Source organism: Taudactylus pleione, unplaced genomic scaffold (assembly GCF_031769625.1).
Source record: "Taudactylus pleione unplaced genomic scaffold, aTauple2 ptg002015l, whole genome shotgun sequence".
Lineage (NCBI taxonomy): Eukaryota > Metazoa > Chordata > Amphibia > Anura > Myobatrachidae > Taudactylus > Taudactylus pleione.
The window spans coordinates 188,564-206,283 of record NW_028286411.1 but is presented as its reverse complement, the minus strand read 5'-3'; the positions used below and the strand labels follow the sequence as shown (position 1 = coordinate 206,283).

Below are 17,720 nucleotides of genomic sequence, written 5' to 3'. Positions count from 1 at the left end.
ATATATGCCCCCCTCCCCCCCTTCGCACATTAGCTATGTAATATAAGCCCCATTCCCCCCCTCTGCACAGGAGCTATGTAATATATGCCCCCCTCCCCCCCTGCACAGAAGCTATGTAATATATGTCCCCCCTCCCTCCCCCCCCTGCACAGGAGCTATGTAATATATGGCCCCCCTCCCCCCCCCCTGCACAGGAGCTATGTAATATATGCCCCCCTCCCCCCCTGCACATGGGCTATGTAATATATGCCCCCCTGCACAGGAGCTATGTAATATATGCCCCCCTCCCCCCTCTGCACAGAAGCTATGTAATATATGCCCCCCTCCCCCGCTGCACAGGAGCTAAGTAATATATGCCCCCCTCCCCCCCTTCGCACATTAGCTATGTAATATAAGCCCCATTCCCCCCCTCTGCACAGGAGCTATGTAATATATGGCCCCCCTCCTTCCCCCCCCTGCACAGGAGCTATGTAATATATGGCCCCCCTCCTTCCCCCCCCTGCACAGGAGCTATGTAATATATGGCCCCCCTCCTTCCCCCCCCTGCACAGGAGCTATGTAATATATGGCCCCCCTCCCCCCCCCTGCACAGGAGCTATGTAATATATGCCCCCCTCCCCCCCTGCACATGAGCTATGTAATATATGCCCCCTCCCCACCTGCACAGGAGCTATGTAATATATGCCCCCTCCCCCCCTGCACAGGAGCTATGTAATATATGCCCCCCTCCCCCCCTGCACAGGAGCTATGTAATATATGCCCCCTCCCCCCCTGCACAGGAGCTATGTAATATATGCCCCCTCCCCCCCTGCACAGGAGCTATGTAATATATGGCCCCCCTCCCCCCCCCTGCACAGCAGCTTTCCAGGTTATTCACGTATTTCCCCACATTCCAGGTCCTGCGTTATTGCTACTCTTCTCCGCGCACGGTTGAGGTTCTGCTGAACACGTACAGTAAGCTGCGAGGGACAGAGGACTGGGCTGAGGCTGTACCAGAGGAAGAGCAACGGGTCAGTCTGTGTGGTACTTGGTGTCCTTTTCTCCTGTTACCCTTCTCCCTTTACCTGTCTCCTGTTACCCTTCTCCCTTGATCTGTCTCCTGTTACCTGCCACTGTTACCCTTCTCCCTTTACCTGTCTCCTGTTACCCTTCTCCCTTGACCAGCCTCCTGTTACCTGCCTCCTGTTACCCTTCTCCTGTTACCTGCCTCCTGTTATCTGCCCCTGTTACCCTTCTCCCTTTACCTGTCACCTGTCTCCTGTTACCCTTCTCCCTTTACCAGTCACCTGTTACCCTTCTCCCTTTACCTGCCTTCTGTTACCTGCCTTCTGTTACCCTTCTCCCTTGACCTGTCTCCTGTTACCTGCCTCCTGTTACCCTTCTCCTGTTACCTGTCTCCTGCTATTTGTCTCTGTTATAATTCTCCCTTTACCTGTCTCCTGTTACCTGCCTCCTGTTACCCTTCTCCTGTTACCTGTCTCCTGTTACCTGCCCCTGTTACCCTTCTCCCTTTACCTGTCTCCTGCTATTTGTCTCCTGTTACCATTCTCCCTTTACCGGTCTCCTGTTACCTGCCCCTGTTACCTGTCTCCTGTTACCTGCCCCTGTTACCTTTCTCCCTTTACCTGTCACCTGTCTCCTGTTACCCTTCTCCCTTTACCTGTCTCCTGCTATCTGTCTCTGTTACCCTTCTCCCTTGACCTGTCTCCTGTTACCTGCCTCCTGTTACCTGTCTCCTGTTACCTGCCCCTGTTACCCTTCTCCCTTTACCTGTCTCCTGCTATTTGTCTCTGTTATCATTCTCCCTTTACCTGTCTCCTGTTACCTGCCCCTGTTACCCTTCTCCCTTTACCTGTCTCCTGTCATCTGTCTCCTGTTACCATTCTCCCTTTTCCTGTCTCCTGTTACCTCCCCTGTTACCTGTCTCCTGTTACCTGCCCCTGTTACCTGTCTCCTGTTACCTTTCTCCCTTTACCTGTCTCCTGTTACCCCTCTCCTATTGCCCATCCCCCACACGCTGCCCCATTACTCACCAGCTGTGCTTGGGTAGGAAATTTCATGTATCATAGAACATATACATATAATTGTCAAATTTTGTGATAGTAACAATTTCCCACAATCCAGTGCAAGTATCATACCCAGCAAATAATCCCAGTAGGAGTCAACCAGCTACACTACAAGGTGCGAGGTTATGGGGTCCTGAGTAATAATAATGTATTGGTATGCCCCATCTTTCTGCCTGCCCCATCTCACTGCCTGGCCCCATCTCACTGAGATCATGTACAGACATCACTAGTGACCTGAAGTATAAGATCATGTACAGACATCACTAGTGACCTGAAGTATAAGATCATGTACACACATCACTAGTCACCTGAAGTATAAGATCATGTACACACATCACTAGTGACCTGAAGTATAAGATCATGTACAGACATCACTAGTGACCTGAAGTATAAGATCATGTACACACATCACTAGTGACATGATAGAAAAAGATCATGTACAGACATCACTAGTGACCTGAAGTATAAGATCATGTACAGACATCACTAGTGACCTGAAGTGTAAGATCATGTACACACATCACTAGTGACCTGAAGTATAAGATCATGTATAGACATCACTAGTGACCTGAAGTATAAGATCATGTACAGACATCACTAGTGACCTGAAGTATAAGATCATGTACACACATCACTAGTCACCTGAAGTATAAGATCATGTACACACATCACTAGTGACCTGAAGTATAAGATCATGTACACACATCACTAGTGACATGATAGAAAAAGATCATGTACAGACATCACTAGTGACCTGAAGTATAAGATCATATATAGACATCACTAGTGACATGATAGAAAAAGATCATGTACAGACATCACTAGTGACCTGAAGTATAAGATCATGTACAGACATCACTAGTGACCTGAAGTGTAAGATCATGTACACACATCACTAGTGACCTGAAGTATAAGATCATGTATAGACATCACTAGTGACCTGAAGTATAAGATCATGTACACACATCACTAGTGACCTGAAGTATAAGATCATGTACAGACATCACTAGTGACCTGAAGTGTAAGATCATGTACACACATCACTAGTGACCTGAAGTATAAGATCATGTACAGACATCACTAGTGACCTGAAGTGTAAGATCATGTACACACATCACTAGTGACATGATAGAAAAAGATCATGTACAGACATCACTAGTGACCTGAAGTATAAGATCATGTACAGACATCACTAGTGACATGATAGAAAAAGATCATGTACACACATCACTAGTGACATGATAGAAAAAGATCATGTACACACATCACTAGTGACCTGAAGTATAAGATCATGTACAGACATCACTAGTGACCTGAAGTGTAAGATCATGTACACACATCACTAGTGACATGATAGAAAAAGATCATGTACAGACATCACTAGTGACCTGAAGTATAAGATCATGTACAGACATCACTAGTGACCTGAAGTGTAAGATCATGTACACACATCACTAGTGACCTGAAGTATAAGATCATGTATAGACATCACTAGTGACATGATAGAAAAAGATCATGTACAGACATCACTAGTGACCTGAAGTATAAGATCATGTACAGACATCACTAGTGACCTGAAGTATAAGATCATGTACACACATCACTAGTGACCTGAAGTATAAGATCATGTACACACATCACTAGTGACATGATAGAAAAAGATCATGTACAGACATCACTAGTGACCTGAAGTATAAGATCATGTACAGACATCACTAGTGACCTGAAGTGTAAGATCATGTACACACATCACTAGTGACCTGAAGTATAAGATCATGTACACACATCACTAGTGACATGATAGAAAAAGATCATGTACAGACATCACTAGTGACATGATAGAAAAAGATCATGTATAGACATCACTAGTGACCTGAAGTATAAGATCATGTACACACATCACTAGTCACCTGAAGTATAAGATCATGTACAGACATCACTAGTGACCTGAAGTATAGGTTCATGCACACACATCACTAGTGACCAGAAGATAGCCGTCCTCCCAGGCCCCTTTAAAATCAAGGGGCCTGGCCCAATCGTGGGATGCGTGGGCACGCCCCCTTACAAAAAATAAAAAAAGTATCATAGAACATATACATATAATTGTCAAATTTTGTGATAGTAACAATTTCCCACAATCCAGTGCAAGTATCATACCCAGCAAATAATCCCAGTAGGAGTCAACCAGCTACACTACAAGGTGCGAGGTTATGGGGTCCTGAGTAATAATAATGTATTGGTATGCCCCATCTTTCTGCCTGCCCCATCTCACTGCCTGGCCCCATCTCACTGAGATCATGTACAGACATCACTAGTGACCTGAAGTATAAGATCATGTACACACATCACTAGTGACCTGAAGTATAAGATCATGTACACACATCACTAGTGACATGATAGAAAAAGATCATGTACAGATGTTTTCTGGCATTTGGGAGAAAAAAGCAGATTGTCATTTGCTCCCATACGTTACCAGATATTCAGTCCAACCAGCCAATTAGTTGAATGAAAGTTGGTCTAGAGCACAGGTTCTCAAACTCGGTCCTCAGGACCCCAAACAGTGCATGTTTTCCAGGTCTCCTCACAGAATCACAAGTGAAATAATTATTTCACATTGAATCTATTACAATGTGTCAGTGAGTAATGAATACACCTGTGCACCTGCTGGGTGATCTGGAAAACGTGAACTGTATGGGGTCCTGAGTACCGAGTTTGAGAACCACTGCTCTAGTGCATAGGTTCTCAAACTCAGTCCTCAGGACCCCATACAGTTCACGTTTTGCAGGTCACCCAGCAGGTGCACAGGTGTATTCATTACTCACTGACACATTTTAAATTCTTTATTTAGAAAGCTCACAGAAAAAAACAGAAAAAACACAAATATAATAAACAGTACAAATGAGCCATTTTTTTAATAGTGATAAGTATATGAGGGTGGGGGGGTCAGTAAAGGGAGTGGAAGGGTGTTGGGGGCGCGGGAACAGGACTACCAAAGAAAACAAAAGACCATAGAGAGTACCAAATACAAGACAAAGCGTTATAAGAAAGAAAAAAACAACGTGTCATTTTGGGAAACAGAAGAGAAAAGAGTATACGGTTAATTAATTAGGGGGGTTTGTCACAAAGGAGTCAGGTTGGGAGGAGAAGACTCAGCAATTGCGCATGAGTCAGACATGGGCAGCAAGCGCAGGGAGCAGCGGTGGTGAGGTACTATCGTATGAGAGCCACGGGGCCCAAACCTGAGAAAACATATGGCCTCTATCATGAAGATAGTAGGTAATGTTCTCCATTTCCGCTATATGTCGGATATATAATTTTAGGGCAGAGAGGGTTGGAGGAAGAGGATTTTTCCAATTACGAGCAGTCAAACTTCTAGCTGCAACTAAAATGTGGGACAACAATTTAACGGAGTGTTTGCTGAGATCTGGAGGGGGGTAACTCAATAGGAAGGTCCATGGGTCTTTCGGAATCGTGCCTCCAAAGACAGTGTTCAGAAGAGCGTGAACCGAGGTCCAGAAAGGCTCAAGGGCCGGGCAAGTCCACCAAATATGGGCTAGAGTACCTCGGAGGCCACAATTTCTCCAACATACGAGAGAGCCGTACTGGAGTATAGTACCAACGCTAATACAATTTACAGGAAGTTTCTTTAAGGCGGGTAGAGATAGAGGTTTTAGCAATTGCCAGCCTCATGTCATCCCAAGCCTCTTCGTCAGGTGGAGGGCCAAGGTCTATCTCCCAGGAAGATTCATGGGGATTAGTAATAGGCAGAGCAGCATCAATAATAATACAGTAAATTTGAGAGATCATCCCTTTAGACATGGGGCAATATTTACAGAGTCGTTCAAACGGGGTGAGGTCGCGGAGAAGTGGGGCCTGTAGTAGGGAACCTAAAAAATGGCGTATTTGGAAATATTCAAAGGAATTTAGATATTGGGTTGGACATTGCAAATGTAGGTCTAGGAGGGAGAGCCAGAGCCCTTGTGAACAAAAGTCAGCAGGAAATTTGAGGGACGCTGTTATCCAAGATTTCATGTGGGCCGCATGCAAACCTGGTGGGAAATTGGGGTTGCACCATATGGGGGTAAGAGGAGAGATAGGGGTGGTAATATCAAATTTAAGTGAGTATAATACCCATATATGTAGGAGGAATTTAAGTGTTGGGGGAAGGTTAGAGGGAGGAGGATGGTGTTTCTTTTGTATGCCCCATAAGGAGGATAGGTCTGGGGAATTAATGTAGCTGGATTCAATGTCAAGCCAGGAGGACGTTCCACGGGGGGAGTAGGAGGATACAATTTGGGAAAAATGCGAAGCCAGATAATAGAGCTTAGAATCCGGGAGACCTCTACCCCCTTTGGAGATAGGTTTTTTTTAAGGATCGACGTAGATAGTCGAGGGGGTTTGTCATTCCAAATAAAACGGTTGATAGATTTCTGAAGGTTTTGAAGGAGGGTAAGGGGAACTGCCACTGGGAGGGTCTGGAAAAGGTATAGCCACTTAGGGAGAATAGTCATTTTGACTGCGATGGTCCTGCCCAGCCATGAGAGTATAAGCTTTTTCCAGGAAGTCAGATCCGCTTGTAGTTTCGTAAAAAACTGGGGAAAATTTTCTTGATATAAATGCTCATAACGGGAAGTCAGAATGACCCCAAGGTATTTAATTTTCTTTTGTCTCCATTTAAAGCTGTAGGAGGATTTAAGGGCCTCAGCATCCTGGTGGGGGATATGCAGGAGCATGGCCTCGGATTTTGAAAAATTGATTTTGTAGCCGGAGAGTTTACCATAGCGGTCTAGTAGATTGTAAAGATTTGGTAAAGATATCCGGGGCTGAGTGAGGGTAAGTAAAATATCGTCCGCAAAAAGGGCGATTTTGTAAGATAAGTTCCCAACCTGCACTCCATGAATGCTAGGGTTCAGTCGAACGAGAGAGGCCAGAGGTTCTATCACCAGGGCGAAGATCAGAGGGGACAGAGGGCAGCCCTGCCAGGTGTTATTTGAAATGAGGAAACGGTTGGAGGGGACGCCGTTGATAGAGACAGTAGCAGAGGGAGTGGAATAAAGGCCCATGACACCAGTCAGGAAGTCTCCCGATATCCCAAATGATCACAGGATTTGGGACATAAAGGTCCAGGAGATCCTATCGAATGCTTTTTCAGCATCTAGAGCAGTGTTGGCTAACCTTGACACTCCAGCTGTTATGGAACTACATAACCCAGCATGCACTGCTACAGTTTTGCTATTAGGGCATGCTAAAACTGTGGCACGGCATGCTGGGATATATAGTTCCACAACAGCTGGAGTGTCAAGGTTAGCCAACACTGATCTAGAGAAAGGATCACAGCCGGGGATCTCCTGGAGTTTATGATATGGATTACATCTACGGTCCTACGGGTATTATCCCGAGCTTGACGTCCCGGTACAAAACCGACCTGATCATAATGGATCAAGGAGGGAAGGACCAGGTTAAGTGTATTGGCTAAAATGTTAGCATATATTTTAACATCTAGGTTGAGAAGGGAAATAGGCCTATAACTAGCACAATTGTGTGGATCCTTACCCTACTTAGGTATCACGACAATCCTGGCCTCTAGCATGTCTGTAGGGATGGAGCCCCCTCGTAAAACAGCATTAAAGAGGGAGTGCAAGTGGGGAACCAAGTGCTCCGTAAATTTTTTATAGTATGTATTTGTGAAGCCGTCAAGTCCCAGGTGCCTTGCCGGACTTCTGCTGTTTAATGGAAGTTATGATTTCCTCCTCCGAGATCTCCTCAGCCAAGCCCCGGATCGCCTCATGAGATAACTGAGGAAGATTGGCAGCAGTAAGAAATTCTTGAATTGCCGTCTCAGTAGGCGGGACGGAGGTAGGGGGTGAGACAGAGTACAGGTTACTGTAGAAACTCTGGAATTCAGAATGAATAGCTGCCGGGTCATGAAGAAGGAGATTTTTGGAATTTTTAATCATGAGGATATTTCTTTGGGCTCGTGTCGTACGGAGCCGAGATGCCAAAATCTTGTCAGCCTTATCTCCCTTTTCATAAAAGGTTTGACGCAACCACTTTAGACGTTTGGCCGTGTGTTGAAAAAAAAGGAGAGCAAGAGAATGACTAACAGCGAGGAGTTCCTGTTGGAGGGAAGGGCTATAAAATTGTTTATGTTGTGACTCCAGCTGTTGAAGGCGGATGGAGAGGGCGTTAGTACGAGTTAGAAAATCTTTTTTGGTTTTGGATGCTATACTAATTAGATGTCCACATAGAACAGCTTTATGGGCCAACCAGAGAGGGGAGGGGGAAGTGTCTGGGAGAGCGTTTAATTGAAAATAGTCCGTAAGAAGGGTACTGAGATGGGTGACCGTATCGTGGGAATGAAGAATAGTATCATTTAAACGCCATGTCATTGGATGAGGACAGTGATACAGGAAAGATCAGCTGAAACAGGGGCATGATCAGACCAAATCAGTGGGTGGACCCTAACATCCACAAGCTGCAGGGCTAGGTAGTGGCTGAGCAGGATAATGTCTATACGGGAATAGGAGTTGTGCATAGAGGAGAAAAAGGTATAGTCCCTAGTAAGGTGCTCACGAACCCGCCAGGAACCATAGAGGAGCTGGGACTTCGTAACTACAAGGCGTTGCTTGATCTCATGGAGATCTACCTTGGGGGCCACTGGCTCCAATGGGGCAGATCTATTGAGTGAGGAATTCAGTACTGCATTAAAATCACCAGCTACAATAAGGGAGCCCTGTTGTTTATGAGAGAGAAGGGTATCTAGTCTAGTGAAAAAAGCAGGCTGGGCTTGGTTAGGGGCATATTTGTTGACAATGGTGCAGAGAGTATTGTTAAGAGTCCCCACAAGAATAAGGAAGCGACCTTCCTTATCTCCATAAGAGTCGACCATATCAAAAGTGAGGTGGCGGGCAAAGAGGATAGCAACACCTCGTTTTTTCTGCCTAGAGTCGCAGACATGATAGGTGGTGGGATAGGTTTGAGAGTTCTGGATGGAGATTTTGCAAAAATTGAGTTTCTTGGAGGAACACCAAGTCTCCTTTGTATAAATTTAGGGTGGTAAAGAGTTTGCTACGTTTTTGGGGGCTGTTGAGGCCCTTCGCATTGAAGGAGAGTACCCTAAGACCCATGCGCGATGGTCGAGAGGAAAGTTAGTAAAAAAAACAATTGAAGATGAAGAGGTAAACGAAAGTGACATGTCATCAAGCATATAGAAAGGAGTGGATTGTCCTGTTTGAGAGGGAAGGGAAACCGGTAAAGGAAAAGGAAGGTAGGTCGGCCTAATGGCACAGAAGTCCAAGGCCATGTGTGCTGACAGTGGGCAGGGGAACTATGCACTAGTAAAGCACATAGGTCAGCAAATGGGTGCAAGACCCTGTAGGGGTGAGGCAGAAGTGGGCCACATATCCATAGTGATGTCATAGAGAAAAAATATAAGGCCCTCCCACATGCCCTAAATATAGTAAAATTACGAGGAGAACAAAGTGCAGTATCGTACAAGTGGAGTATAGGGGGAAAGAAAAAAAAGGGGGGGAAGGAGATCGCAAAAAGTATTTAAAAAAAAATATATAGGTGAGCCAAAATTGCAGAAAAATGGAAAACAATATAAAAAGGGGAACATATAAATGGGAGAGGGAGAGATATGGTAGAAACAGAAAAATGGAAAATAACAAGCCATAGAGGGTAATAAATAAAGGGTAATAAATAAAGGGTAATAAATCAACCCAGACAAACCTTGAATACAAACTAATAATCAGAATTTGTAGATTTATAGACATACACATAAACAGTTCAACAGAGTCTCAGTAAATTTGTAATGAACAAGCATTTAAAACATAAAGATGTATAGATAAGTATAATCATGATAATAGAAATCCATGAAGACACAATTACATAAATCTTCTGCAAATATTTCAAAAATAGGCTAAAATTACAAAAATAAATAGTGAGACTATAGTATAAAGTATTCACACTGGGGGGTGTCCTCACAAGTGGAGAGGCCCCAGTATGAAACCACAAAAAAAACCCACAACATAACAGTAAACCTTTTAGAGGGTCTCAGGTTTCAGGGATCAAAGTGGAAGACTTAGAAGATGCTGGAACAGTAGACCATTCTGATGGCGGGGGTCGTCTGGTTGTCTGTCGAGACCTTTGTGGGAGGGGGGTGGAGGATGTAGGGACAAGGTCTTCGGATATACCCAGAGTTGAAAGAAGAGATTGAGCTTCAAGGAGAGACTGAGCGACATGTCGTTGGTTCCGATGCCATATTAGAATGCGAAAGGGGTAACCCCAATGGTATTTTATATTATATTGACGAAGCAGGGTGGTAAGAGGCTTAAAGTCCCTACGTTTAGCAAGAGTCAAGGGGGAAACATCTTGAAAGATCTGGAGAGTGACATCCCTAAAGGTGACCGCAGGAAGTTTGCGAGCCTCTCTCAGAATCGTCTCCTTGGCTGTAAAGTAGTGCATACGTAGAATAACATCTCGAGGTTGAGAGTGCGGTTTCAGCGCGCGGTGGGCTCGGTCTAGGAGCAAGTGATCTTCCGGAGTAGAGGGAGAAAGTTGCAAGAAGAGGCCTTTGAGGTAGAGCTCAAGGTGGGGGAGCTCGACGTCTTCGGGTATACCTCTGATGTGGATGTTGTTACGTCGGGCCCTGTTATCTTGGTCTTCTTGGCCATCTTGAAGTTGAGCAACATCTTGGCATAGTTGTGTGAGGTCGGTATCGTAAGATTGTTGGAATGTAACCACCTCAACTCTACGTTCTAGGTGATCTGTTCTGGAACCAATAGCGGTAATTTCCGCTTGCATGGTATGAAGAGCCTGGACAGACTTTTTCACATCTTTAAGTTCTTAGAATCGGAGGAAGATGACCTGTCCCCCATTACTCGCAGAGACTTTCTTATTCTGTTCAGAGTTAGAGTGATCAGGAGCTGAATCTGGTGCGGTATCTTTAGCGTCAGACAGAGATTTTTGCTTTGTGAGGTATGGTGTGATTTCACCCACAGAGGGTTTTTTCGTTCTAGGCATTATAAATATAGATAAATAAAAAGGGGTAAAAGAGACTCAACGTGTACTAATTAGGGGTGGGAGGGGATGGGGGTTCAGTTAGTACATATTGCAGCCATCAGGGTGGGTTTCTAGACTGTAGATCAATCTCTGAGTAGGAACCAATAATGAACTGAGAGGTCCTGAGGAATGGGCAGCCAATGGAGTGTGCAGGGTAGGGGCACACAGCCAGCTCGGGAAAAGGCAGAGCAGACTTGCGGGTTGAGGCAATGGGCACCGCTCCAATGTCAGGAAGGATTCCTGCGCAGGAAGGTTCACAATAGCGTCGAGGGGCCCAGCTGCTGATAATCTGTAGGGGCCCCTATGTAGACAGCGACCGCGTGCCAGTCACAGCAGGCGGGGAGAGCAGCCCGACAGTGGAGGACCAAATAAATAAAAAATGCTAGCGTATTCTGGAGTGAATAATAATACAGGTGCCACTGGATGGTGTTCAGGCTCCCTGTCAGAGCTGGGGAGGAAGACAACTGCAGTGAGGGTCATAAGTCCAGGTAAATTGTGGGAAGATGGCCTCCTGTGATTCGCGGGTCCGATCACTGATGCATCTGGGGGGCCTCTTGGAAATATGGGTGGCCACACCTGAACACCCAGTCAGCCAGCAAGGGTCTGGGGGGCAGGAGGATCACAGCTCCGTCCAGCGGCAACCGCGTCTACTCCAGTCCGTGGAGCTCCCAAACTGAGGCCGGGGCTGTATGGAGACAGCTGTGGTGGCTAATGGGCATCCGGACGGGGCGCTGGTGTCACCGGAAGTAGGAGAGGGCTGCAAGTGGTCAGCGGCAGTGGACAGTGCTGTAGCCGGGAAGACCTCCGCTGTGTGTTTTGAGGTCGCGGCTATTCTAGCTCCAAACTTGAGACCACGGCTTCCAAGTGCGAAGTAGGCCCTGCGTGTAGAGGCACCGCAGAGAGCTCTGTGAGTGTCAGAGATGCTCTGCAGCAAGGGGAATGGAGGACAGGTCAATGCCCAATGGATTAGGGACATATGTGGGGTGAGGAAAAACCCGCTAAAGTGGGGTTTATAGCGGAGCTCCTGCGGTGCACGTTTGCTCTCATCCGTGTCCAGGCCACGCCCCCCTCTGCCACTGACACATTTTAAAAAATCCACAGGTGGAGCTAATTATTTCCCTTGCGATTCTGTGAGGAGAACTGAAAAACATGCACTGTTTGGGGTCCTGAGTTTGAGAACCTGTCGTCTACTGTATGGCCAGTTTTAGTACATTTTGTTGTTGTTTGGTCACTATAAGGTGCAGCCTGAGCCTGTCTCCTCCTCTGGGTGTAACCAGCCCAGCACAGTGTGTGTAGTGATGTGTGACATGTATACAGTGTGTACTGCACCTACTGTGCTACACTTACTGCATTATTAGGTGTTGCATGAATTGCTGGTTTGGAGGGATTTATGTCCATATTTATTTACTACAATCCGTTTTTAAGATGTGGTTGTAGTGTGATATTTTGAACTAAATTTGCATTACAAGTTTAGGGAATATCACATGAATACATGTATGTTATGTACTAATATCTGCATGCAGGAACAGATCGGCGATAAAGCTCTGTCCCGTCCTCTCCGCATACTTCTCATGGTATTTTTTTGCAAAAAATACAGGGAGAATGTCGGCGTATGCGGCGATGCCGGCTGTCCCCTCCCCCTCCCTTCTATTTGCTTGTGTTAGCGGTACGTCTGATGTTATCTCTTTCATGTTTTACTCTCTCTAGAAACATCCTGAATTCTTCCAGTCGGTTTTCTCGCTCTCTCGCAGTCCACGATCTCTACAACACCTCTGTCGTTGTGCTCTACGCTTCCATTTGGAGGGAAGACTCGCCCAGACGCTGCCCGTATTGCCACTTCCTCTACCGCTCCTGGAGTTCCTGCAGCTGCGTTTTGAGGGTGTTCTGTACTGAGTGTTGCTCTATCTCCATAGTGTACTAACTGTGTGTGTCCCTACACTGTGTCTTCTATAGTGTGTGTCCTACATCTCCATAGTGTCCTATACTGTGTCCCCTACACGGTGTGTGTCCTCTATCTCCATAGTGTACTAACTGTGTGTCCCCTACACGGTGTGTGTCCTCTATCTCCATAGTGTACTAACTGTGTGTCCCCTATACTGTGTGTCCCCTATACTGTGTGTGTCCTCTATCTCCATAGTGTACTAACTGTGTGTGTCTCCTATACTGTGTGTCCTCTATCTCCATAGTGTCCTATACTGTGTGTGTCCTCTATCTCCATACTGCACTAACTGTGTGTCCCCTATACTGTGTGTCCCCTACACGGTGTGTGTCCTCTATCTCCATAGTGTATTAACTGTGTGTCCCCTACACGGTGTGTGTCCTACACGGTGTGTGTCCTCTATCTCCATAGTGTACTAACTGTGTGTCCCCTACACGGTGTGTGTCCTCTATCTCCATAGTGTACTAACTGTGTGTCCCCTACACGGTGTGTGTCCTCTATCTCCATAGTGTACTAACTGTGTGTCCCCTACACGGTGTGTGTCCTCTATCTCCATAGTGTACTAACTGTGTGTCCCCTACACGGTGTGTGTCCTCTATCTCCATAGTGTACTAACTGTGTGTCCCCTACACGGTGTGTGTCCTACACGGTGTGTGTCCTCTATCTCCATAGTGTACTAACTGTGTGTCCCCTATACTGTGTGTCCCCTATACTGTGTGTCCCCTATACTGTGTGTGTGTCCTCTATCTCCATAGTGTACTAACTGTGTGTCCCCTACACGGTGTGTGTCCTCTATCTCCATAGTGTCCTATACTGTGTGTGTCCCCTATACTGTGTGTGTCCCCTATACTGTGTGTCCCCTATACTGTGTGTGTCCTCTATCTCCATAGTGTACTAACTGTGTGTGTCTCCTATACTGTGTGTGTCTCCTATACTGTGTGTCCTCTATCTCCATAGTGTCCTATACTGTGTGTGTCCCCTATACTGTGTGTCCTCTATCTCCATACTGCACTAACTGTGTGTCCCCTATATTGTGTGTCCCCTACACGGTGTGTGTCCTCTATCTCCATAGTGTACTAACTGTGTGTCCCCTACACGGTGTGTGTCCTCTATCTCCATAGTGTACTAACTGTGTGTCCCCTACACGGTGTGTGTCCTCTATCTCCATAGTGTACTAACTGTGTGTCCCCTACACGGTGTGTGTCCTCTATCTCCATAGTGTACTAACTGTGTGTCCCCTACACGGTGTGTGTCCTACACGGTGTGTGTCCTCTATCTCCATAGTGTACTAACTGTGTGTCCCCTATACTGTGTGTCCCCTATACTGTGTGTGTGTCCTCTATCTCCATAGTGTACTAACTGTGTGTCCCCTACACGGTGTGTGTCCTCTATCTCCATAGTGTCCTATACTGTGTGTGTCCCCTATACGGTGTGTGTCCTACACGGTGTGTGTCCTCTATCTCCATAGTGTACTAACTGTGTGTCCCCTATACTGTGTGTCCCCTATACTGTGTGTCCCCTATACTGTGTGTGTCCTCTATCTCCATAGTGTACTAACTGTGTGTGTCTCCTATACTGTGTGTGTCTCCTATACTGTGTGTCCTCTATCTCCATAGTGTCCTATACTGTGTGTGTCCCCTATACTGTGTGTCCTCTATCTCCATACTGCACTAACTGTGTGTCCCCTATACTGTGTGTCCCCTACACGGTGTGTGTCCTCTATCTCCATAGTGTACTAACTGTGTGTCCCCTACACGGTGTGTGTCCTACACGGTGTGTGTCCTCTATCTCCATAGTGTACTAACTGTGTGTCCCCTACACGGTGTGTGTCCTCTATCTCCATAGTGTACTAACTGTGTGTCCCCTACACGGTGTGTGTCCTCTATCTCCATAGTGTACTAACTGTGTGTCCCCTACACGGTGTGTGTCCTACACGGTGTGTGTCCTCTATCTCCATAGTGTACTAACTGTGTGTCCCCTATACTGTGTGTCCCCTATACTGTGTGTCCCCTATACTGTGTGTGTGTCCTCTATCTCCATAGTGTACTAACTGTGTGTCCCCTACACGGTGTGTGTCCTCTATCTCCATAGTGTCCTATACTGTGTGTGTCCCCTATACTGTGTGTGTCTCCTATACTGTGTGTGTCTCCTATACTGTGTGTCCTCTATCTCCATAGTGTCCTATACTGTGTGTGTCCCCTATACTGTGTGTCCCCTACACGGTGTGTGTCCTCTATCTCCATAGTGTCCTATACTGTGTGTGTCCCCTATACTGTGTGTCCTCTATCTCCATAGTGTACTAACTGTGTGTCCCCTACACGGTGTGTGTCCTACATCTCCATAGTGTCCTATACTGTGTGTGTGTCCCCTACACGGTGTGTTACATGAGTTACAGAGACAAGGACCCAAATTCCGCCGTCTTTATTCTCGCCCCAGTTTTCTTCCTAACGCAGAGAAGACGATTTTACCTGACTAAATTAGCGACTCGTCATTCTTTGTTACGCATTATGTTTTTATTAAAACCAAAACAAAATACAAACATTAAAATTCTTTCACATATAAAGATATCAAAAGAATCAACATTTGGCATATCAATATAATTAATGATATTGCACAATATGGTCATATTTTACAGCAAAACCTTTATCGGACACAATTACATCAGAATAAATGATTAAAAGAAGAATAAAAAATAAGGAACGAAATCAAAGAAAACACAAAAGAAAAAGAAGAAGAAAGATGCCTCCTACCAGATCGTAAAACTGATACCACCAATCATCTAGTTTTAATGGGCTATTAAATATATTAAATATATCACCGGAGTCTGTTTGAACTCTTCCTTAATCATGACTAAGCATCTTATAATGATCCGATTCCTTATACTGCAACCAGGGATGCCAAGTCACAGTGACATTTTTACTCCTGTCCGAGTGGGGTAAAATTAAATCGTCCATAGTCATATAGTGGTAAAGACGTGTACACAACTCAGACATGGAGGGGGCAAATCTGGACTTCCAGTGAACAGGGATCACGGCTTTGGAAGCACTTCAAAAAGTCGCTACTGCGTCATATATTAAGTGTGTATAGGGTTTCTGCACGAGATTCAGAAGCCAAAAACTAGGGCAAGAAGGCAAATCCTCATGAAGAATAAGGCTTGCCGTTTCAATTACTTTGTCCCAAAAAGTTCTGAGAGAAGAGCATTCCCACCAGATGTGTAAGAGTGTGCTCAGCTCTGTCTCACATCTCCAACAAGTGTTAGAGACTCCTGGAGAAAGCTGGCTGGGGCGGCGGTACCAACGTGAGAGGACTTTGTAATGTGTCTCCATAATTAACGCATTTGCAGTTGTAGCCAAAGTATTTCTGAGGACCTCCGGCCAATCATCCTCTCCTATTAGTCCCTTTAAATCTGATTCCCAATCAGAAATAAATTTGGGTGTACTAGAAAAAAGACGTTCAATTAACATTGTGTAGATAGCGGACAGAGGGTATGATGGGGTCTCTGAACTACACACACATTCTCAAACGGAGTATTGCCCCTCCCGTATGTTTTAGGGGGGCCTAGTGTCAAGAGAAAATGCTTTATCTGCAGGTATTTCCAAATCTCGCTGTTAAACAAGACCCATTTGGCTTGAACAGAGGGAAAACTCATAATTTCTGAACCTTCAAATAGCTGATTAATCTTGAGGATCCCCTGAGCCTTCCACAGTCCAAATGAGCTTGCTGGTGTCCCCCGCGGAAAAGCCGGATTACCAAATAGAGGTGTTAAAGGGGAAGGGATAGGAGAGAGAAGGGGATGGGAACGAAGCCGACCCCAACAGGAAATAATTGGGCTCAGGATTGGATGATTAGTCCGGGGTAGTATCGCAGGCCAAGGAAAACCTAAATCAACAGAAGGAAAGGAAGCTGCCTCAATATCAGTCCACTGCTTCCTATCATTTAACCTACTCCATTCCATCACCCTCATAAGTAGGACTGCATGATGATAGGTAAGAAAATGTGGCAATTGTAGGCCTCCCTGATGTTTTTTTCCTGAATAGTATATCGTATATCATGTTGAAGCGGGGTTTGCAGGCCGCCCAGACAAAGTCTCAAACAATTCGGAGAAGTGTTGTAAACCAGGAACGGGGTATTGTGATTGGGAGGGTTTGCAAAAGATACAGGACCCTGGGAAGTATATTAATCTTAATAACTCCTATGCTTCCCGTCCACGAGATCTTCTTGGGACGCCAAGATAAAAGATCTTTTCGTAGCTTAGTAAGAAGAGGGAGAAAATTAGAGGAAAATATTTGAGAGAGATCTTTATGAAGGGAAACTCCCAAATACTTTATATGTGTAGGATGCCAGGAGAAGTGGCAGAAAGATTGTATATCCTTCATACATTTCTGATCTACTGTGAGGTTAAGTGCACAAAATAATTTGAGATGGTTTGACATTAGCTTGGCGTAAATCTTTAGGTCTACGCTTAACAGGGAGATGGGTCTGTAACTGGAGCAAAGGGCCAGATCCTTCCCCTCTTTAGGAATCACTGAAATATGGGCAAGCAAAGATTGGGAAGAAAAACAGGAAAGGTCCGAGACCTCGTTGAAAGCACGGAGCATCAAGGGGGAAAGCACCTTTTAGAACATTTTGTAGTAGGCAATGGTAAACCCATC

The 17,720-nt window shown here is 45.6% G+C and overlaps 1 protein-coding gene across 4 annotated transcripts in view; it reads left to right on the top strand.

The window, feature by feature from the left end:
* LOC148435720 (ankyrin repeat and SOCS box protein 10-like) overlaps nt 1–15,834 on the top strand; it is a 39,135-nt gene extending 23,301 nt beyond the window's left edge. For 2 of the 4 annotated variants that reach the window (XM_088465585.1, XM_088465584.1), the window contains exons 5-7: nt 897–1,010; nt 12,837–13,015; nt 15,704–15,834. In XM_088465585.1, the coding sequence (XP_088321711.1) occupies nt 897–1,010; nt 12,837–13,015; nt 15,704–15,746 (336 nt within the window). In that variant the 3' untranslated portion in view covers nt 15,747–15,834. Of the gene's footprint in view, nt 1–896; nt 1,011–12,836; nt 13,452–15,703 lie in introns of those variants that run through there. The other 2 variants (XM_088465587.1, XM_088465588.1) reach the window with 1 other exon arrangement.
* The last annotated feature ends 1,886 nt before the right edge of the window (nt 15,835–17,720 follow it).